The sequence below is a fragment of the Camelus dromedarius genome, chromosome 2 (assembly GCF_036321535.1).
Source record: "Camelus dromedarius isolate mCamDro1 chromosome 2, mCamDro1.pat, whole genome shotgun sequence".
NCBI classification, from domain to species: domain Eukaryota; kingdom Metazoa; phylum Chordata; class Mammalia; order Artiodactyla; family Camelidae; genus Camelus; species Camelus dromedarius.
Genome location: NC_087437.1, coordinates 66,777,162 through 66,799,559, shown reverse-complemented (window position 1 = coordinate 66,799,559; position 22,398 = coordinate 66,777,162). Strand labels below are relative to the sequence as shown.

The 22,398-nt window shown below is 45.1% G+C and overlaps 1 protein-coding gene across 1 annotated transcript in view; it reads left to right on the top strand.

The window, feature by feature from the left end:
* The window catches only part of ARHGAP31 (Rho GTPase activating protein 31), a 96,270-nt gene extending 80,031 nt beyond the window's left edge, over positions 1-16,239 (top strand). The window contains exons 9-12 of the mRNA XM_031455321.2: positions 1,793-1,855; positions 3,711-4,286; positions 9,288-9,565; positions 12,575-16,239. Coding sequence (XP_031311181.1) covers positions 1,793-1,855; positions 3,711-4,286; positions 9,288-9,565; positions 12,575-15,007 — 3,350 coding nt within the window. The 3' untranslated portion in view covers positions 15,008-16,239. The remainder of the gene's footprint in view (positions 1-1,792; positions 1,856-3,710; positions 4,287-9,287; positions 9,566-12,574) is intronic.
* Positions 16,240-22,398: the final 6,159 nt, after the last annotated feature.

Genomic DNA, 22,398 nt, shown 5'->3' with positions numbered 1-22,398 from the left:
ACTGGGACACCCAGATGTAGTGAAGGCTTCAGGGATGGCTTAATACTGGGGCTCTGTCTCCATTTCTCCGTGTTTTCCTAAGCTCTGCCTTCCAGTGTGGGTCAGCTTTCTCCGTAGACTAGTTTCCTTTGCTGAGAAGTGTCTATAGTAGTTCTAGGCTTTCCCTTTGACTCTCACTGTGTCCAGTAAGAGAACATCATTCCTGGTAGCTTGCTCCTAAGTACAGGGACCCTTCCTTCCTACAGACCCCCATTAAGTGTCTCTCCTCTCCCCCTGCCAAACAGTAGCCTTCACTGAGTCACACAGATCAGTCCCTGTGACCAAGGGAGTACCCTGTGCTTACTGGCTTAGGCCTGGGTTCCTGAGCCAACCACCGCCCTGAGGAATGGGCTCACAGTCAGATGCACCCAGGAAGCACAAGGGCTCTGTGAGAAGGGGGAAGGGAAATGGATTCTGGATGGGCATCTACAAATTCCATTATATGGGAAAAAATGCCTTTCACGAAATGGAAAGATAGCCTAGGTGAAGAGGGCAGGTTGCTCCAAGTATGGCAGATCAGATACAAATCAGAAATTAGGATTCTCGAAGGAGAATTCAAGGGGTGAAGTACCTGGGAAGAAACTCCTGATCTAACAATAGATTTGCTGAAGCACAGCAGAGGGAACTTCAGTTACAGAATCAGTAACACAGACAAAGAGGTTCACCAAGTAATGAAAAGTTAAAACAATAGAACAAAGCAATCAAGTAAAAATAGAATCAATGATCTGCTTTGATCTGGACTTAGGAGGAGTTCCGCCCCACTATGTGGTTTTCAAAAGGAAGAAGCTCAAGGTGCTGGACCACATGGTAGGAAACTCACAGAAGGCACAGGATGTCCCAGGCCAGGGCTCCTCAGCTCAGCTGCACCTCAGAATCCCCCAGTGTGTGGTTCCCACCCACAGCAACCTTGCCTCGGGAGTTCTGTGGTCAAGTCAGAGTGTTGGTCACTTTTTAAAAAGCTTCCCAGGTGATTCTGATATGCATCTGGGGTTGAAAGCCACTGGTCTATTATTTCTCTCTTTTTTTTAAGTTTTTCTTAAACTGATACATGTACTTTCTTTCTTTCTTTCTTTCTTTCTTTGAGAGGTGTTGGAGGTAATTAGGTTTATTTATTTTTAGAGGAGGTAGTGGGGATTGAACCCAGGACCTCGTGCATGTTAAGCATACACTCTACCACTTGAGCTATACCCTCCCCGTGGTCTAATATCCCTTGACCAAACTAATCAGAGATAGATTATCAAACTGGCTAAATTCTGATGGGATGCAAGGGTGAAATTAAAGAGCCATCAGTGTCAATATAAGTGACTCTCTGTGACCTTGGGCCCTCTCAGCTGTTGTACCAAATTCCTGGGTGCTGTGACATGTGGCTGCAGCCAAGAATCCTGCTTTCTGGCCTGTCAAATAGGAGGAGTTGCTGGAGCCCCATGGATGAATCTTTTCTGTACACAAAGTTGGGCTCAGGACTCCTCATTTGCTAACAGCTATTTGACAAACTGTAATTTGTAATTACCTTTATCTGTACAATGTTAATAAAACTTTGATCTATAAATGCCCTATTTTTATAAGATCAGTCCCATCAAGAAAGTAGGAACATCTAAGGTGGAGTTGGGAATATTTTCCAAAGGGGAAAATTATGAATACTTGAAAAACTTTCCTAAAGAAATTTCTCTTTTGTATGTACAGCCTGACCTATTGTTCTGAACACTCCCTCTCAACATGCATTCATCAGGGATATTTTTTCTTTTGTCTTTAGTGGAAAAGGCTACTATCCGACCAGCTAAAAGCATGGACTCACTGTGCTCAGTGCCCGTGGAAGGTGAGATTTCACAGTTGGATCCGCAGCTGGGGATTACAGGCGGGAGAGTGGTACTCCCACACCAGACCTGCCTTCAGACACTGCCGAACCTGCTCATCTCCAGGCAGGATCACACACACTCCCCCGGACTCAAATCGCTCCCTGACCCTTCCCAAATCAAGGGGCTCACACAGCCCTTGCAGTAACCTTCCTACTCCACCAAGCCTCTTTCTCCAGCCTTTCTGCATCCACAGCTGGAGACAGCAGCCTCTTTACATTCAAGCCTGAGCCAGGTGAAAGGTCCACACTTGAAAACAAAGGTGGATGAGGGTCCCCTGGGGCATAAAGAAGAGGTTCGGGTTTAGGTGTTTCCATAGGCATGAGCTTCATCATATTTTTCAAGTCATGATTTTGAGTTGGTAGATTCATTCATTCCTTCATTCATCTGTAAACACTGATGGGCACCAACCTGGCACGTAGCTGGTTATCGCTTGTTGGAGTAGATGTGCGTGCCAGGTGACACCCATCACCAAGGTGGCACCTCACCATGTTGGTTCTTACGGCTCCAGCCTTCAGGGCTGACTTGCCTGTAGCTCTCGCTTCTGTTTTTGTTAAGCAGCCAACAGGCACTGCTACAAGCTACAAGACACAGGGCTTCCCTAACAGCAGACTAGTTAAACTCCCCTACAGTTATCCCATGACTTTCCAATCCCTTTAATACAAGATATTTTTCTCTTTGATAAATGAGGCAGCCTGAAACTACAGAAAGTCTTTAGAACAACTTTCCACAAAGAATTGTAAGCTTATAAGATATTCAGTGAGGTGTTTTTTTTTTTCTTTAAGCTGAATCAATCCTTTTAGCATTTTTTCACTTTTATATTCATCCATTTGCTTGGTTTTGAAACCTCTTAGGTGCAATTCTTGCTCAGTTTGGCAGGATTTACTATTTCAAAAGCTAGGTCACCGCTTCTGTGGGTGCTGGGCAGGTTAGCTAAACCTCTCTGAGTCTGCTTCTTCGTGTGTGAAGAGAGGTGATAATACTCCCCCTACAGAGTGGTCCTAAGAATTTTAAACCTAGTGTGACCTAAGATGTAGCACTTGGTGCCCAGCTGGGAATTATTTCCCAGATCCCTGGCAGTTCAGTTGTCATCTCCCAGCTTGTTTATTTCCCATACAGATTTTTCTCTTCTTTGCCTTCACTTTTAAGTCAGTCAGGAACTCACTCCTCACAACTGTGCTTTCTAACATGTAATTAATTTATATTTCTGGTTTCTCGTCCTCTGAATCAGCAGGAGGAAGCCTGGGAATAGGCGGAAAAGTCTAGCTGAGGACTGCATTTGTTTCCTTGCAGGGAAATTAAACCTCCGTTTGGGTCCATCTGCCACAGAAGACTTAAAACAATAAGTTTAAAAAAAAAACCCAAAAACAATAAGTTTCAAGGTTTTAAAATGAAACAAGTTTCTGTTATTTTGGCCTTTGAGTCGTCTCCTTTATTTTAAGCAAACATCATTCTACCATCTCCCATCCGTCTTTTCAGTTTTCATGACCTACATTTAATGCTTGGTGGATGGCTGCTCTGTTCAGCAGCCTTAGCAGTGGCTGTCTTTAGGAAACTGCTCTACCTGCAAAGTTTAAAAGAGATGCATATGAGACAGCAGCAAGTGGTTCCATCAGTGCACTGCAAAAAATTCCGTGCACGTAAGATACTTTCTCCTGTCAACAAATGTCATGCACCTGTCTTTATGAGGATGGCTATGCCCTTATTAGCACACCATGCCTTTCCATTATTCAAATATTGTGTGCCTTCCCTTAAGGAAGGCTGTGCAGTGATGTGTGTGCCCAGGCTGCTGACCACATTTGTTTATTTTTTCACTAGGGAAAGAAGCCAAAGGAAATTTCAATCGAACAGTCACCACGGGTGGATTTTTCATTCCAGCAGCGAAAATGCACACGGCTAGCACTGGCAGCTCATGTGACCTCAGCAAGCAGGAGGGTGAATGGAGCCAGGAGGGGATGCCAGCAGGGGCAGAGGGGGGCTTTGATGTGAGCAGTGACAGAAGCCAGCTCCAGGGCGCTCAGGCCCGGCCCCCACCCGAGCAGCTGAAGGTGTTCCGGCCCATCGAGGATCCTGAGAGTGAGCAGACAGCCCCGAAGATGCTGGGCATGTTCTACACCTCGAACGACAGCCCCAGCAAATCTGTCTTCACCAGCAGCCTCTTCCAGATGGAGCCCTCTCCCCGTCACCAGCGCAAGGCCCTGAACATCTCCAAGCCCTTTGCTGTGTCCGTGCCACTCCGTGTATCAGCTGTCATCAGCACCAACAGCACCCCGTGCAGAACACCCCCAAAGGAGCTACAGTCTCTTTCCAGCCTGGAAGAGTTTTCTTTCCAGGGCTCGGAGAGTGGAGGTTGGCCTGAAGAAGAGAAGCCACTGGGAGCTGAGACTTCTACAGGTAAAACAGAGGAGAGGGTCTTGTTCCATTGCAAGAGAGAAAAACCAGACTTACACTGGCTTAAACAGAGTTTGCAGGACAATGTAGTAAAGTGGTTAAGACTGTGGGCTCTGGATGCAGGCTGCCCGGGTACAAGTCCAGGCTCAGCCATTTTGCTGTATAAGTGAACATAACCACTCTGTGCCTCAGCTTCTTGATCTGTAAAATGGGAATAATGTTAAGGATCATACTTTGTTCGTAAGTCTCTTGTGAATTAGTCTTGTGAATAAATCTCTTGTTAAATTAGTTGATACAGGTAAAGCTCTCAGAACAGGGTCTAATATATAATAAGTACCCAATACATGTCACTTTACCTATTACTATTATTTTATTGACTCACATAGTAAGAAGGCAGGAGGGAATGCTCACAGAATGGAATGCAGAATTGGAATTAGTGATTCAGCTCTTCCAGACTCAACCTCTGTCCATCCACCCATCCCACATTTCTACCTCACACGTGCAGAGAACATGGCTAGCAGCCCTAGCAGTGAGAAAGAGCATCTCCCTCCCGATTTCCTTATATCAAACACAAGGAGGACTCTGATTGGGCCTGCTTGGGTCACTTGCCCAGCCTTGAACCAATCACTGTTGCCAGGCCAATAGGGTTCTAAGACTGGCTGAGCTTGAGTCTCCGGGCCATCTCTGAAGTGAGAATCAACAGCCAACTGTGAGCCACACAGAAGGGAAGTCACAAGAACCTCAAAGGAAAGGATGGCTGAGAGACAAACCAACACATTCTCATTGTGGTTTAAGAATATTTCTATTTCAATTAGCTAACTTTTTTTGATCACCTACCATGGTGTCAGTCACTGTCCTAAGTGTTCTACATGTATTATCTCCTTTCTCTGCACAGCAGCCCCATGAGGTATGGGTGGTTACTGTTGTCCCTGTTTGCTTAGAGAGGAAGCTGTTAACTTGCCCAATGACTCATAGCAAGAAAGTGTAAAAGCCAGGATTTTAATCCAGATTTTTAAAAATCCATGCTTTTAAGCACTCCTCCCTATTCCCTCCTGTTTGCTGTGGGCTGTGGAGTTACAAAGATTGTTAAGACACAATCCCTTCCCTCAGCAAGATCACAAACTAGGAAGGGAAACCGAAACTCTGCACCCACCTGCAGCCCAGGGGCAGCCCGTGGGAGTAGTCTCACACTGCCCTCGGGCTTTCTGAATGAGGGAGAGCACAGGCACCCAAGGTATCATGAAAGGGTTGTTCAGAAAGGACTTCAAGGGCGTCAAACAGAAGCAGCCCTCTCCTTCCTGGAGGATTCCAGAAGGCTTCTCTGAAGAGGTGACATTTGGGCCTTCATAAATGGGTAGGATTTCTTAATGCAGACGGTGGAAAAGGGCATGCTGAGCTGAGAGACTGAGTACTGTGGGAAGTGTGTAGGTTTGGGACTTCAGCTGGCCAGATTCAGATCTTAGCTTTCCCGCTGCTGGCAGGGTGACAGCTGCTTGATATCTCTGAGCCTGTTTCTCTTCTGCAAAGCAGAGATGGCTCCTATCTCAAGGGCTGGGGTGAGGTCTGCATGGGAAAATGTCTATGAAATGTACCCAAAGAGATACTAGGAGTTGCCTCATTTTTTTTTTGAAGAATTTACAAAAGAATTATTTTGAATAGTTATGCTTTAGTGTGTCTGAAATTTGAGTCTTTCTACAAAAATTTGTTTTGACTTATTATTTTTTTAATCAGGAGCAAGCCTGTCTTAAAAAACCCATGATTCTGTTAGTTAAGGTACAGCCAAGCTGCTGTAACATAGAGAATCAAAAACACAGTGGCTCAAACAAGATAGAAATTGATTTCTGCCTTACATACCAGCCCAGAGATAGGTGGCTGTGCTCTGGGGGATCCTCTGTGGTCCCAGGGTCCTTCAGCCATCTCCGTGCTGTGCCCATCTACATGGTCAAAATGGGCTCAACACCCCCCCACCACCATATTCCCACCTGTGGGAAGGGGATCAGGGGAGGCAGCCAAGTAGCTTCCACTTAAGGATGGACCCAGAAGTTGCACCCATCACTTCCATCTCCATTCCATTTTCCAAAACTTACATGGCCACACTGACTTTACTCAGGGAGGCTGAGAGACAGCACTGGCTAGATGGCCAGGTACCTAGCTAACCTTAAAGGATGCGAAAGGATCTGTTCCTAAGTGAAGAAGAGACTGGAACTAGGGGACATTAGCAGTCTCTGCCTCTATGATTGCCCACTTTGTGCATCATGTGTCCCCTTGGGAACTTGACAATGCCCTTCCCTTTTGAGCTACAGAAAATCTTTTATAGTTTACAAGTCTCCAGCAACAGAATTCATTGGCCAACTAGGCTAGGGTAGTTTCTAGAAGTAGATGCTGCCTCTGTCCCGAAGAACTTAACCCAGGGATGGATGCCACATACTTATGAAAAGAAAATGGTAACCTGCTGACTTGGCACCATGTAGGGAATAGCAGTGAGAACTTCAGGCAATAGAAGGAGGGTGTGGTCTGGGGAGGCTCCAAAAGAGATGCTACTTGGTTTATGGGTTAGATTCGGGAGGACCAGAGCAGAGGAGTAGAAGGCCCGTCAGGGGCAGCACGTCTGCTCAGTGTCGTGCAGGGGCGTGGTAGGAGAGGAGCGGGTACATGGCTGGGCTGGAGTGAGGAGGGCTTTGAGCAGGACAGTGAGTGATCTGAACAAGCTCACATTTGGTGCAGGGCCTTCCTCCTCGCCTTACTTTAAGAGTCTGCAGTTATGGTCACAGTCAATGAATGGAAGACCCTGAGCTCTGCAGAGACACTGGCAAACCACATCCAGCTAAGAGATCTTAGTAACACGGGGAAAAACAACTCTTTTTAAAAAATCACTGATGCATTACCCCTTTACCCAGAAGTCTCACGTCCAAGAATTTATCTCAAAAAAACAGCTGCATGACTACAAAATGTTTATGTGCGTCATAACATTATTTGTAATAGCAAAATGAAACAACCCAAATATCCAGCTTTAGGAGATGCATGGAATAACTAGGCGCATCCACACGACGGAGTCTCGTGGAGTCCATAGCTTTGTGGTCCTGCCCCCATTTCCTCAAACCCCTGCACATCTGCAGGAGACAAGTTTCGGTGCACACAGAAGGCATCCTATTCCAAGTGTCTGCCTCACGGCTTTTTCTGAAGGAAGGATCTCACCCAGTCCTTGGCTCAGGACAGCCCAGAAGTATGGGGAAAATTAACTGGGGCAGCTCTCAGTCAACAGGAGATGGGAACCGGTGGGTTAATGACCCAGCCTCCCTCCCTTTGGTGGAATAACTATGGGGTACATTTCTCATGAGTCTTCAGAGGGTCACCAGGGACTGAGTTCTGGTTCCTCACTGTGGTAACCAGCTCGAAACCATACTCTTTATTGACTTTTCCTCCATCACTGTCTCAGCTCCTCTCTCCTGCTTCCTGGGACCACCTTTCAAGTAAGCAACCTGCTGCCAAGACCTTGGCTCAGACTCTGCTTTGAGGGGAACCCAAACTAGGTCACAATCTAAAGAACAACCTTCTGATATACTAATATGTCATAGATTTCAAGATATGTTCTTAAGTGAAAAATTGCAAAGCATAGAACAGTATAGATCATGTGCTGTATTTTGTGTAGTAAAGGTAGGGAATCAGAATATACACAGTACAAGGGTACGCTTATATATGCAGAAAGGAATATGGCAGAATAAACCAGAAACTAATAAAAATGTTTATCCATAAGGGACAGTAGGGGGATGTGGAGCAGAGTGGAAGAAACACAAGGATGAAAGTGAAACTTTTCTGAGAATACCTCTTTTATAGGATTTTAACTTTTCAGGTCTCTAGATGTTTTGCATAGTCCAAATTAAATTAAATTTCCAAAAATAAGCCTGCTACAACACTCTTGTCAGTTCTGAAGCAGTATTAGTTAGATCAGGATGCTGTCACTGGGTCTGATCCAGATTCAAGGCCAGAACTGTGGTCAGATACCTTGAGTTAAGTCACCAGCATACCCAGAGGCAATGAGCAGAGTTTGTTCTTAATCAATGAACTTTCCTGAGCTTGTGCTGCATGTCGGACACGGTACTAGGTGCTTTGCCTCCCTTGTTTATCTTCACACGAGCCCTGTAATGTATTATTACATATTATTATGCCATTATACCAAGATTACAAAATTTGTTGAGAAACTAAAATTTGAACTTAAGTTTCTTTAATTCCAATAATAAAAGTAATAATAACATCAGTGAGAATCTGCTGTGTACCAAATACTTTGTTACATACTTAGTCCTTCTTCATGCAAGGCAGTAGGGGCCAAATGTGAGGTCTGCCTCCCTCTCTTCTGTTCTGGTAGATGTTTAAGATTGGAGCTTAATCACTTTAGATATAGAGATATATCCAAATTGGCACATAGATCACCCCTGGGAAGAGTCATGCAGGGAGCTTCCATTATAATCATAATATATCTTTGTAGCTTGGTGTAAATAACAGAATTCTGTGACCTTAGGCAACAAGTAAAAGACTGGATTAGAGCAGAGTTTCTCAACCACAGCGCTGTTGACATTTGGGACTGGACAGTTCTTTGTAGGGGGCTATCTTATGCTTTGTAGGATATTCAGAAGCATCCCTAGCTTCCACCTACTAGATGCCAGTGGGCATTCCGCCCGCCCCATCACCACACCCGGTTGTGAAACCGAAAGTGTCTTCAGACATTGCCAAATGTCTCCTGGGGAGGGGAGGAGCAAAATGGTCCCCAGTTGAGAATCACTGGACTAGATGATCTTCAAGGTCCCTCCCATCTCCGACAGCCTGAGACTCGGGATCTGATAACAGGACACTGCTAAGAGGAAAGGGGAAAGAATGTGAGGGGGCAGTGAGCTGGGAGATTTCCTCCATCTATGTGAAGCAGGACCAGTCCAGGACAGTTACTGTGCTGGCAACCACTTCTGTTGACATGGAGCCTCCTTCAACTGATAACTCTCATCCTCACTGCAGCATCTATACCCAAGAAGGTGGCCCTTGAGGATGCGAAGCCAGGACCAGATGCAGTGAGAACAGTGGAATGCAGCAAAGGCCTTTCCACAGAGCCAGGCGCCCAACTAGAGAAGACGACCTCAGAAATCTCCCTTGGCTCTCAACAGTCAAGTGAATTAGAGAAGAAGCCTGATGCAGAGAAGGCGATGGAAGAGGGTGGAGAGACTGGCCAGGTGGAGTCCAGTGCTCTGCAGGAGAGCCCTGGGGCCAGAGCCGAAGCCGTGTTTCTCCATGAGATGGTAAGGTGGACTCACTGTCTGGTCCAGCCAGTGGAGTCCTCTTTTCCCCAAGGGTTCTTGGTAAAGTCTAAAGTCTATTTTCTTTTTATCTTTTTATTTTGTTTTATTTTATTTTGAAGAACCAGTTTCCACCAAAGGAACTTTGGGACACAGCCTTGTAACCAGGTCTGGGATTTTTTCGCAATGAACTTTTCAGGGGTCCTATGGTGATAGGAAATAACTACCAATTCCCTAGGACAGATCCAACTCTAAATATTTCTGACCTGAAGTCACCATAAACCAGTAACGTCCCGGGAATGTAATGACATTCAATCCCGGAAACAGCACAAAACCCATTTATCATGTCCCGGGCCCAAGCATGCTGACCATGCATGGGGGCCAGCTCCCTTCTTCCTGACATCATGAATGGACAGTTGTCTGTGCTTGTTTGTAAAATCTTCTGTAAGATTTCCAAGATCTATTCCTTCTTCCTACAGTTTCTGGTAAAGTTGAAACATGATGCCAGAGTGTACTAAACCTCTTCTGCTTTTTAGTGATGGAGATTCTGAGATTTGTTGGGATATCCTTGCTTAAGATGAAGTTGTGAGAAGTTTTCCAGGGACATCCAGGGAGGAATCCTGCATTTGGGAGGCAGCGTTGTGACCTGGAGGAGTGTGCCAAAGAGGAAAAGGAAACTGCCTTTTCACCTGCTTCCAGGAACTTGGTTTCTGGGACATGCACAAAAGGCTTATGGACTGGGAGTTAGGGCAATGCAGGGGCACCACAGTGGCCTCAGGAAAGCTGAATAAGGGTTCCTATAGGGTGTGCTTGTATTTGTAGAAGGAGGATACAAAGATTGAATTCTGAAAGGGATCAAGTATGAGGGACATTGCCTTAAGAAGCGGATAAAGGTGATGCTAGAAGAAGAACCAGGCTGGATTCATGGGAACAAGTAAAGGCATCAGTTCATTCATTCATTTAAAACTATGTATTATACACTCACTGTGTCAGACGCTCGACTGAGCGCTGGGATCACTGCCGTGTACAAGATGATCACCATCCCAATATTCCTGGAGCTGACCGCTTAGTAGGTGAAAGGTCATTAAACAAGTCATTTCTAGGGGATATGAAAGTGTGAATTCTGTGGAAATATAATAGGAGGACCCAACCCAGTCAGAGGGAGTGGGGTGGGGTGGGGTGGTCACAAGTGCCAGGGGAGGCTTCTCTGAATAACAAACATTTAGATTGAGAACTTAGCTAGAAGAAAGAGGTCGGGCAGAATAGGAATAGGGCTCTGATTGCCATAAATCTGGATGGGAAAGAGCACAAAACATTCAAGGAATGAGAGCAAAGCTGGAGAACGTGAACGTGGGCTACAGCAAGTACAGCTCAGAGGGAGGCAGGAGCACGTCAGGCAGGGCTGCTTCGAGGGACTTGAAGAATAACCTGAGGGCGATGGAAACTCTTCTGATTTGTTCAGAATTTTATCTTAAAGGTCACTGTATTCTGTGAGGAGAATAGCTTGGAGAAGGACAAGAGAGGAGGCAGGGAAGCCAATTAGAAGGCTAGTCTGGGGCAGCACAGGTAAGAACAGATGGTGGCTCAGATTAGGGTGGGGGTGCCGGGGGTAGAAATGGAAGGTTGAGTGAACAGGACTTGATGAAGGATTGGCTAAGGAGTGAGGAAGAAGGAAGAGTCAAGGACACCCCATCGGTTCCTGATCTGAGCAAAAGATGTACTATGTTCCACTTACTGAAAGGGCAGAGTGGCACGGAGGGGAGTTCAGATGTTCATTTATTCATCTAAATTTAGCATTTCTTAGTAAGAGGTTAATACTGTAGATGCTGCAGAGAGTAAGAAAACGCCTCTGTCCTGAAGGAGGGCACAGTCTAGTAGGCGAAATAGAAATGTACACAGATACATGCAATATAGTAGGATCAGATCTAAAAAATTCCCTCCGGGAGTTATCTGAAGCAATAACTCAAAAGAAAACAATGAATCTATTTTAATTCACAGACCTCTTACTGAGCAATTACTCACAGTATACCAGGCATCATCTGGCCTGGAGTAATCAAAGATGGATGAATATAATTCCTGATTAAGGAGCTCACAGGCCTCCATGGGGAAAGATAAGCATCAAGTTAACTATAATGTGAAATGACATGTGATCAGAGCCATGGGAGAAGTGATGTCAGATTGGCAGTAGGTCAGACTTCCCAGAAAGGCCCACTTCCCACTGCCTACAAATGTCACCCCCACCCCTCCATCCCCAAACTGCTTCTCCTTGGGACTGAATTAGGCCTTGAGACAAGAAACAAAAGGAACTGAAATTTGACTCCCTGGCCCTGACCATCCCTCCCTTCATCACTTTCCCATCTGCAACTTGGGCTCTGTGTAAGGAAAGGATGGAGCCAAGAAGGACAAAGAAGTTGGATTTGAGGGGAGACAGGGACAGCAAACAGGATGGAGGAGGAAGCACCGATACCATTAACAGTGGTTATCTCTGGGTAGTAGGACTGCTATCATTTTGCTATTTTTCATTCTTCTTTCTTTTAATAGGTATTACTTTTTTCCATGTGAGATATGTATTTCTTTACATAAGGTAATACACAGGGGGGAAAGTATTTATTTGTTTGGAAAGCAGGTTTCAGGGCAAGAGTTAACATTTTCGTTCTACTGGGAGAAGCTCATTCTTATGAGCTACCCATTCAACCTGAGGTTATATGAGCTCAGGGATTGGTTTGTTTTATAAGGCAACAGTGCACAGGGATTAAGTGTGTATGTTTTGGTGTAGAATGAGCTGGATTTCAATCCTGGTCTCTGCTGTGAGACGTACGTAAATTGTTTAATCTGCTTGAACATAGGTCTCCTCATCTCTAAAATAGGAATTGTCATTAATGCTGTGGCCTTTACGTGCGGAGGTAGCCAGCCGGGAACCGCTCCAGTCCCTTCCCTCTCCCTGGGAAACGGTGCGGAGGTCAGCGCCGGGAGTCCTTGGTTCTAAGTAATCAGTTTCTTGATGTTTTTCAGGATGAAGATGATCTGGCCAACGCCCTACTCTGGCCTGAGATTCAACAAGAGCTGAAAATTATTGAATCTGAGGAGGAACTCTCCTCGTTGCCACCGCCTGCCCTAAAGATTAGCCCAGCTCAGCCGGTTCTTGAGTCTAGTCCAGGGCCATTTGCTTCCCCAGAGCCCGCTGGGAACTTGCCTTGTGGCTCCGCCCCAGCTCAAGTCTCCGCCTCTCTGGGGGAGCGGGCTAAAGATTCAACCAATCAGAGCACACAGGGAGCTTCCACAGTAGCCAATAGAGAAAAGTCAGAGGCAACCAGCCTCCTCCATAGATGTGAGCCTGAGAAGGGCCCGCGCCCAGATCCCGCCAGCCTGACTCCTCTGGAAATAGTTCCATTTGAGAAGGTTTCTCTACAAGCAAGTGTGGAGGTGGGAGACCCAGGGAATCGGTCTCCTCTGCTCCCGCCTGCTCCTCCTCCACCAACTCTTACGGAGGAAGCGCCTCGAGTCCATCCATTGAAAGGCGACCCAGAGAGAGAAGACTCATCCAGGAATTTGAGAACAAATCCATATATAGACCAACTCAATTTCAAAGGCAGCCCTGGGATTCCCAGTCTTTGTCAGGGAGACGAGGCTTCTCCAGAACAAAACGAAAAGCAAAATTCAAAGAATGCTTCTCCTGAGGAAAAAGACTCTAGCTTTCCCAGCCCAACCAGGGAGGTTCCATCCCCACAAGGAGAGGGGGATGTAACCCACTCAGTACAGGAGCCTTCAGACTGTGATGAAGACGACACTGTGACAGATATTGCCCAGCATGGCCTGGAGATGGTGGAGCCCTTGGAGGAGCCCCAGTGGGTGACAAGTCCTCTTCACTCCCCGACCCTGAAAGATGTACAAGAGGCCCAGATGCAGAGTGCCCAGTGCCACCGATTGGAGAAGAGGCTTTCCCATCGGCCCAGCCTTCGCCAGAGCCACTCTCTAGACAGCAAAACCATGGTTAAGAGCCAGTGGACTCTTGAGGGTCCCTCCTCCAGCAGCTGTGCTAATCTTGATGTAGAGAGGAATTCTGACCCTCTGCAGCCCTTGGCACCCAGGAGAGAGATTACTGGACGGGATGAGAAAGCCATGAGGTCCTTCCAAGAGTTCTCTGCCTTAAAAAGGACAGAGGCTCCTCCCAACCAGAAGGGACCAGGTGGTTGGCAGTCCAAATCAGCAGAAACCAGCCCCATCAACTTAGCAGAGGGAAAGGAACTGGGGACACACCTGGGGCACCATAACTCTCAGATTGAGCAAGGTAGTGTTCCTGAGCCAGAGAGCAGCAAGGAGAAGTCACCTGGTGTGCAGGACAGCACCTCACCTGGAGAGCATCCCCCCAAGTTACAGCTGAAGAGTACTGAGTGTGGGCCCCCCAAAGGGAAAAATAGGCCTTCTTCTCTCAACTTGGACTCTGCCATTCCCATTACTGACCTCTTCCAGTTTGAGAACGTGGCCTCATTTGGTTCACCTGGAATGCAGCTCTCTGAGCCAGGAGATCCACAGGTCACATGGATGACCTCATCTCACTGTAAAGTAGACCCCTGGAGGGTTTACTCCCAGGACTCTCAGGACCTGGACATCATTGCTCATGCCCTGACAGGCCGCCGTAACTCAGCTCCCGTGAGTGTGTCAGCTGTGAGAACCTCCTTCATGGTCAAAATGTGCCAGGCCAGGGCAGTCCCAGTCATCCCACCGAAGATTCAGTACACTCAGATCCCACAGCCCCTGCCCTCTCAGAGCTCAGAAGAGAGTAGGGTTCAGCCTCTGGAGAGGAGCAAGGAGGAACCTGGCTCAGCTGGTGGGACCTCTCAGAAACTTGCCAAAGATGATTCTTTCTCCTCCTCAGAAAGCCCAAAGGAAGAGAAACCAAAGCAAGATACAGAAGCCATCGAACCCTTGCCAATAGATGCCACCACATGCCACATGGGTGAGGAGCCCACCCTTTCTCCAGAACTGGGTTTGGCTCACCTGCTCTCCACCCAGGATACAGTAGTGCAATGTAGAAAGCGCACATCAGAGACAGAGCCATCTGGGGACAACCTTCTTTCTTCAAAAATAGAGCGACCATCAGGGGGTTCTAAGCCTTTCCACAGGTCAAGACCAGGAAGACCTCAGAGCCTAATCTTATTCAGTCCTCCTTTCCCCATTATGGACCATCCACCCCCCTCATCCACAGTGACAGATTCCAAGGTCCTACTGTCCCCTATCAGAAGTCCCACCCAGACAATTTCCCCTGGCCTTCTTTGTGGGGAGTTGGCAGAAAACACATGGGTCACACCAGAAGGGGTTACACTTAGGAATAAAATGACCATCCCTAAGAATGGCCAGAGACTAGAGACCTCAACCAGTTGTTTTTACCAGCCCCAGCGAAGATCAGTGATTCTGGATGGAAGAAGTGGGAGGCAAATAGAATGACATCAGCTCACCTGCTGGTGTCTGAAAAAAATGCCATGATTCACCCGGAAGTTATTACAGGAGTAACTTGCCTTTATTCCAGGTAGAGGTTATCCAAGTTCGGGCTTATTTTGGCCTCTCCTCTTTCTTCAGCCTTTTGGCCATTTATTAATTAGTCCATTTGCCAGAAGAAAGGTCAAGGGAAGGACCAAGAGATGAAATTCAGATAAGTCTATATGACCAGGCAGGGACAGGTCAGGTAAAGGAAAAGGATGAAATGCTGGTCTTCAGTGAGACTTGGGGCTTATGAGTTGCATCACTCCCCCATCGCCATTAGCTATTACTGTTGAGAGCTGGATGTGTTGATGTGTTAATTTGTTATGAAAGAAAGAGAAATCCTTTGCCTGTGTTGGAAAATGTTGCTATCGAGGTCTGAAGGCCTCCTATTTACTTCATGCTTTTTAATGCTCTTTAAAGCATGTGTTCTTTTAGACCAGTTTTCTGATAAGCTTTGTAAAAGTGTACTATCCAGAACAGAAGCAGATTTGGAAATGCAAACTAATGTACACTTAGATATCCAAGTGAGTGAATTTACCCATGCTCCCTCCCTGGAATCCCTGCAGACCTGTCCAAGATGGCTCCATATACCAGCATAGAAAATCAGAATCTATATTCACTGAGACTGGCACAATCCAGGAAGACTTTCTGGCTTTAGCTTTTATTCATTTGGGATTCCAACTGCCATTATCCTGCCCTCTGATTTATTAATCCAGTAGCTGGGCAGGGTTACCTCAATGAAATGCGCTGAATCTTCATTTAGGTATGCAGTAGTGAAATGAAGTGATCTGCTCTCCTTCCAGTATCAGCCTCACCCATAGGCGGAACTACACTCCAAACTTTAAATGGTTAAATCAGTGGGACGTTAGCAGAAAGCACCTCTAGTTCAGCTTCACTCTCCTTCCACACTAGGCTGGGACCAGAGTACTGGAGAAGGTAAGGGGGAGAGCCCCAGGAGAAGAGGGAAATGCCCTTGCAGGGTGGCCATCACTCCTGTTTGGTGAGAGCTGCCCTTCTTGAAAATGTATTTCATTTTAACCAGGGGGTGCCTTCCTTTCTCCCTCCACTGCTCAAGAGCAATATGAGGCAGCCCTCTCCCTTCTATAATCCCCCTCACCCACTGCCCACCCCAGGCACTCCGACTTGCTCTTCTCCTGTCTGTATGCAAGCAGAAGCAATAAACCAATCTAATTTTATTTCCGTTATTTAGAACTTCAAATGGTTCTTTCCTTTTCAGCTGGAGAGAGGAAGGAGAACCAACATAACCTGCTGGCAGATTTTTGGTGCTTTTCCAAAAAGGGCTTCTCAGGAGCCCTTCTCAAAGCAAAACCCATCAGGATTATCAACACTTTCAAACCTTCTAAAACAATTGTCTTGTTTGAGAAACAAAGACAGGTAGGACCTATATGTAGTCCCATGCACCTCTTCTCAGGTCAAGGCTTGCTCTGTCTAGTTCAGTTACTGCAGAAATTTCTCTAAGGGTTAGAAGTACCTCTGGGCAAACCTCATGACCAAGGCTGGTGCTGGGCTGGGGAGGGGCTGAACTAAAATTACCTCCTCCAGTGAGAGATTGGAGGCTGATGTCCTGCAGCAGATACATACTCCTCTCTCTCTTCTTCCCTGATAAGCTTTACAAACAGCTTTGAAATCTTGCCCAAACCTTTTAAGCCAGTGTCTATGGCAGAGATAACTAGCAGGCCAGCTCATGAGTTCTGCTTTCAGAGGGCACTGACATGAGTGAGCAAGGGAAGCAATTAATAGGCCTTTGGTCAGTGTCTTTTGCATTCTTTTTGGGTGAGCAAGACATTGGACCGACAGCAAATGAGCTGTAAACCCCTAAGGAAAGTCCTAGGGTACAGCATTATCCCCACTAGGCAAGCAAGGTGAAGAAATACAGCGGTGCTAGATGAGGAGGGCCATGTTCAGCAGATTTGAAAAGTACATTCCTGCCTTATCAGAAAGTGTGGTAGGCTTTATGTCAATCTTCATGCACTGTGGTGTCTATGCTTCGATAAAGACCATGTTCCAGTTAGAATGTGAGAGAGGGAGGGAACTGCACTTTTTCACCATCAGCACTCTGAGCCGAGTAATATTTAAACTATTTTATGATTATTTTAAATTTTTGTTTGTAACACTTAGAGGATATATTTTTATTTGGAGATAGACTGAGAAGCCACCATTTACACATTAACAGGTGAGTTCAACTTGAGGTTCCTACGTAGATTTATTAAGTGGCTGCCATGTTCCTTAGACTCCGACATCTTTCATTTGTAGCATCATCTTCAGGAGTGTGAGTGTATGGATGTCATCATGAAGTGACAACTGGCTGGAGACATTCCCTACTCTGAGCTTTCCTAGCCAATCAATCGGGAAGGCCTTGGAAGCCAACTCACCTTCTTGGTCTGTGTCCTGCTGCTAAAGTGTGGACCTCTCCATATTCATAAACTTCTTGTGAGCTGGGACTAGTCTAGCACTGATGAAATTCCATTCCATGACAGAGAAAACTCTTTACATTTTTCCCCTGAAATTGTTTTCCCAAATCTTTTGAAATTATCAATTTGGTCATCCACTTGGGACTGAGAAATGAAACCTCTGAGAATGGCTGGGGGAATCAGATTGCCTGCTTCCATCCAGGAAAAGGATGGAAGAGGTACTGCTGTTCATAGGAGGACTTACGTGGTGCCCTGGAAAGGGCTACAGAATCAAATTCTTAAATGTGCCTTCAAATCAACTACCAGTCCTCAAACTGAGGATGGCTGATTTTAAATGTTGAATTTGAAGTGAAATGCATGCATATTCTAATGTTTCTTTCAGTGTTAATGGTTGCTTAAGAAGATAATAATCTATACTTATTGGCAAAATGGAGCTCTGAGGCCTTTTTTCTTCTTTTTTGCCAAAATGTACTAGGTAGAGGGAATTTGGTTTTTATTCTCTGTTTCAAGTGGAATATGAGGAGGCTTGACCAAAAGCCCCATTAAGACATTGTTAGCCTAATCTAAGCTCTAAAATTAAAAATATTGGCCAAGTCAAAATTCTGGGTTCTGTGAAAATTAAAATGTAAACATCATCATCTTCAACAGACAGTATTTATCAAGCGCTTAGTAATATTGCACTGGTTACCCTAGAACCTGAAATTCTTGAGGAGTTTAATGAAAAGGGGGAAAGGGTAGCAAATGAAACATCCCATAAGCAACCAGGAGCAAGATTTAGAACCCATAAGTTACCAAATGAAAGCAGAAGGGGAAAATACGTAGTGACTTAGCATCTTTTAATATGATTGTTAATAGTGTTGAGGTTACCTAAGACTTTAATCAAATTAAACACAATTACAAATCCAGTAGAAGGTACGAGGAGCATATTCAGTTATTGAAAATTTTGCTTTGATCCCTTAAAAAATTAGAGAGTGGTAACTAAGAATAAATAGTTCTGAGGTTTTGCCTGATCTTAATTGGTTGGGTTGTGAAGTCCTGTTGGATCTCTGCAAATGAGCCAGATATCAGGGTTCCATACTCCTTGAGAGGGGGTTTTAGACACTTCCATCTTCATGAAATGGGTTAACTCTTGTTGATGATGACATTGTAGGTCCAAGATAAATTGTTTTATAGCTAATGTTTAGCAAGTGATAATGCTACTTGACTAAAGTTGAGTGGGACAGTCATTTGTCTACACAGGCCTTGTGTTCTGCCTGAAGAGCTACTGGGAAACATAAGATTCATTTGTCTGGGATTGGAATGGGAGAGGTTCAGGGTAGGTCCAATTCCCACCAGGATTGATTAGGGCCACATTCTACCATGGCCTGTGCTATCTGATGACAACATGAATCTTGGGGTTAAGTGTTGCCAGGAATATGATTTTAGTCATTTCCAGCAGGAAAGTCAGTTCAAAATGTGGAATGACAAAGAATGTGTCCTCCTTTGTCAATAACTTTCCTAGTAAGGTGAGGCCAGAAGAGGGAGCAAGCACCTTTTCAAGCATGGAGAGGAATGGGAGATGGTAGAAGGATGATTCCCTGAGATCAGAGTCAATCCAGTTGGTATAAAATTGGGGCTGTCACTGATTGGCACACAGTAGATCATTTAGTAGCACTGAAGTTCATGAGCAATGCAGGGATCACTTCTACAAGGATGAAGGAGGATGTAGTTAAATATAAGAAACCCATGAAAGTACACAGCCATGTGTTTTACTGGGCAAATCACAATGCTTTGCATTAACTTAATGCCATAGTATTTCCTGGCTTATGATTCTGCAAGGTAGAGCACTTTCTCAAAGGAGTCTATTAAACAGCCACACAATTTCAGCTGTTGAGCTTGACAAATGTTTCCAAAGATATAATCAAAATGTTTCTCTATTGATTAAAAAAGCATAAATATTAAACCTATCCAGAGACATTTAAATGTAATTAAAACAGATTGTTATGCTTTAAAAGTGTACTCTAATAAATGATATAAAATATAAACCTCACGGTGGCACTATGAACTAGAGGACATGGAGGTCATTGAAATCAATAATAGGAAAAGTGGATTATATGCATTCAGGCTCATTGTTCTAGTTTGTTCTGTTGGATGTCATTTTTTATTACTTCAAGGTCTGGTCTCGCAGCAAAAGTCCTGATGGCTTGCTTCGGTAAGATTTTCTTGTTTTTGTTATTTTACAACTTAGTAATTGTCAAACATTTGCAACTTCAACTTCACTCTCTTATGTTGCAATCATACATGTTACCCAAGATACCCAGTATAAATCAATGGATACTGTAATGAAAAATGAGTAGGAAAAAAAAGCTATCACTTCTCAAAATTCCGCAGCTTAAAGGAGTTATGTGGGTCTACCTGCAGAGGTGCGAACTCAATTTTTCTATTACTTGAATTAATCAAGGACTATTCCCCCCGCCCCTACCCAGTGATTATGTTAATGGTGCTCTGGGTTGCAGGGAGGGGGTGGTGGAAGAAGTTTGCTATCCCGGCATATATTATCACAAAAGGGGGTCGGGGGAGGAGAGGCACTCAATGGGTGGAAATGGCAGGCCCTTAGAAAAATAATCATACAACCTAGGCTCACAACCTAGTGATATTTGCAGTGAAAAATACTGTTGCCAAGGGGATAAAAATACAAGTATTTGGCAATATTTTATTTAGAACTTTACACTCCTTGGCCTGCTCCTGTTCGTTACTGCCCTAAATGCCTTTTTCTCCTGTGTACTCCCAGATCCCCACTCTTCTGTTTCTCTATCCAGAATAAGCCCACCACCCTGCCCCACCCCCCAAACTGGCAACACTCAGTTCCCCTCAGTCCTCATCTTTCCTGCAGTTCTTCTAGAGCCCTTACCTCCTTGCAATCTCTTCAATGAACGTTGCCTCCACTTCTTAGATGTCAATAAAACTTGACACTCACCAGAGGGGACTTCTTTCCCTGCCCATCTGTTCCACAAAAAGCCCAGAAACGTTATCCAGGTTTCATACTCCTGCTTCTGCACCAGTTTTTCCCATCTCATACAAAAATCTCATGTTACTGAAATTTATGGCATCCAGCTATTTTAACTTCTCCATTCTTTGTGGCCATGATGTAGTCCATGCCCCAGATTTCCCAGTCTTTGACACCAGTCGCCCTATTTCCTCTCTACCTCATGTCCCACCATCATTCTGGATGACTTCAATGTTCCTGAGGAAAAGTCACCCAACCCCTTGCCACAACCACTTCCACCTTTGACTCTACTCAATTTTGACCATTTGCTTCCAGGGTTACATTTCAGGCTATTTCACAACCCAGAATTCTGTGATCCTAAACTCCCGTATTTCTTTACCAGAATGCCTCTCTCCTGGTTCCTTTATTCCTTCTACTTGCTCAAGACTGCTAATGCCTGGCCCATTCCTCTTTCTGACAGACTGTATCCCACCAAACTGCATTCTTCTTCCCTAGCTTTTCCAGACCCCAAGGTGCATCATCTCGGCTTTTCTCAGCAGCACCATTAACTCCCTTGATGCTGAACAGTCCTTCGGCCATACCTGCTTGGCAAACCTCCAAGCCAGGACCAGGATTCCTACCACCCATTGTCTCTAGCCTTTTATTGTGTTTGCTGAGTTAGACCAGAGAAAACCATAAACCCATGATGTGAGCCTTTGGAAGTTTATGGTTTACCACCTCAGCAATGGCCGCATTCCCCAAACTCACAAAGGCTATTCCTCATCCTAGCTGGACCACTTCCCCCCAAAAGTAACTGCTTCTTACTTCACTACCAGTTTATGCTATCAGATGTGTTTTCTCCACCTCCCAATGCCACTTCTTATATGTGTGCACCTAGCCTCCTTTCTAGCTCAGAGGAAGTGCTACTCCTCTTCCCAAGAGCCATCCTTTCCAATTCACTACTCCAAACCAACTGCAACCTGACCTCCACCCTCACTGCTCCATTCAGTTTCTCCTGCTAAAGTTACCAATGGTCTAAATAACCAAATCTAACAGCCAATTCTCAGTCTCTTGACTTTCCTCTTGCATTTGATACTGTTCATCATTCCTTTCTTCAAATTCTGATTCACCTCACCTCTTGGACTTCTATTTTCTTAGTCTTGTTCACTTGAAAGCTTCCTCTTCCTCTGCCCTTAAATGTTGTTATTCACCAGAATTCTGTCCTTCCTTCTCTTTTCACTCCACATACTTTCCCTGCATTATCTTATTCATGTCCATGGCTTTTTCTGTCACCCAAGGATGTCATCCCACCCCTACTCCCATTTTTTCTTACATGGACTTTTTAAATGGTTGGCTAACTGGTCTCCCTGCTTTAAGTCTCATTTACATTCCCCTGTTCTCCAAACCTATCCTATGTATTGCTGTCAAAGATATCTAAGGTAGGATAGTGGTTCTCATCAAAATCACCTGGAGAGTGTGTGCAGACTTCTGGGATCCTCCCAGTTTCTGACTATACTGTAGGGCTTGAAATTTTCCATTTCCAACAAGTTCCCAGCTAGTTGATGCTGGTGCTGTTCATCCAGAGATTACAGTTCCTGGCCCCTTGACCTGAGAACTCTTTGGGTCACAAGTCCTCAGCTTAAAATCTTTCGTTAGATGTCTTCTGTCAACAGAAGTCCTCAGCCTTCTGTCCACTTAAGAATTATTTGAAGAGCTTGTGAAAGGGGCATATTACTGGGCTTCACCCTAATGATTCTGACTTAGTAGATCTGATGCAGTGTCCAAGGATCACTCCTTTGACAGTCTGTGACCTACAAAATAATAAAAACCCAAACCACTTAATGTGGAATTCAAGTCACTCGAATCTATTCCTTATCTAGCTCTTCAGCATAACTGAACTATTAGTTAAAAACCTAGTACAAATCCATGCCACAAGTTTTTGTATATTCTGTTCATTC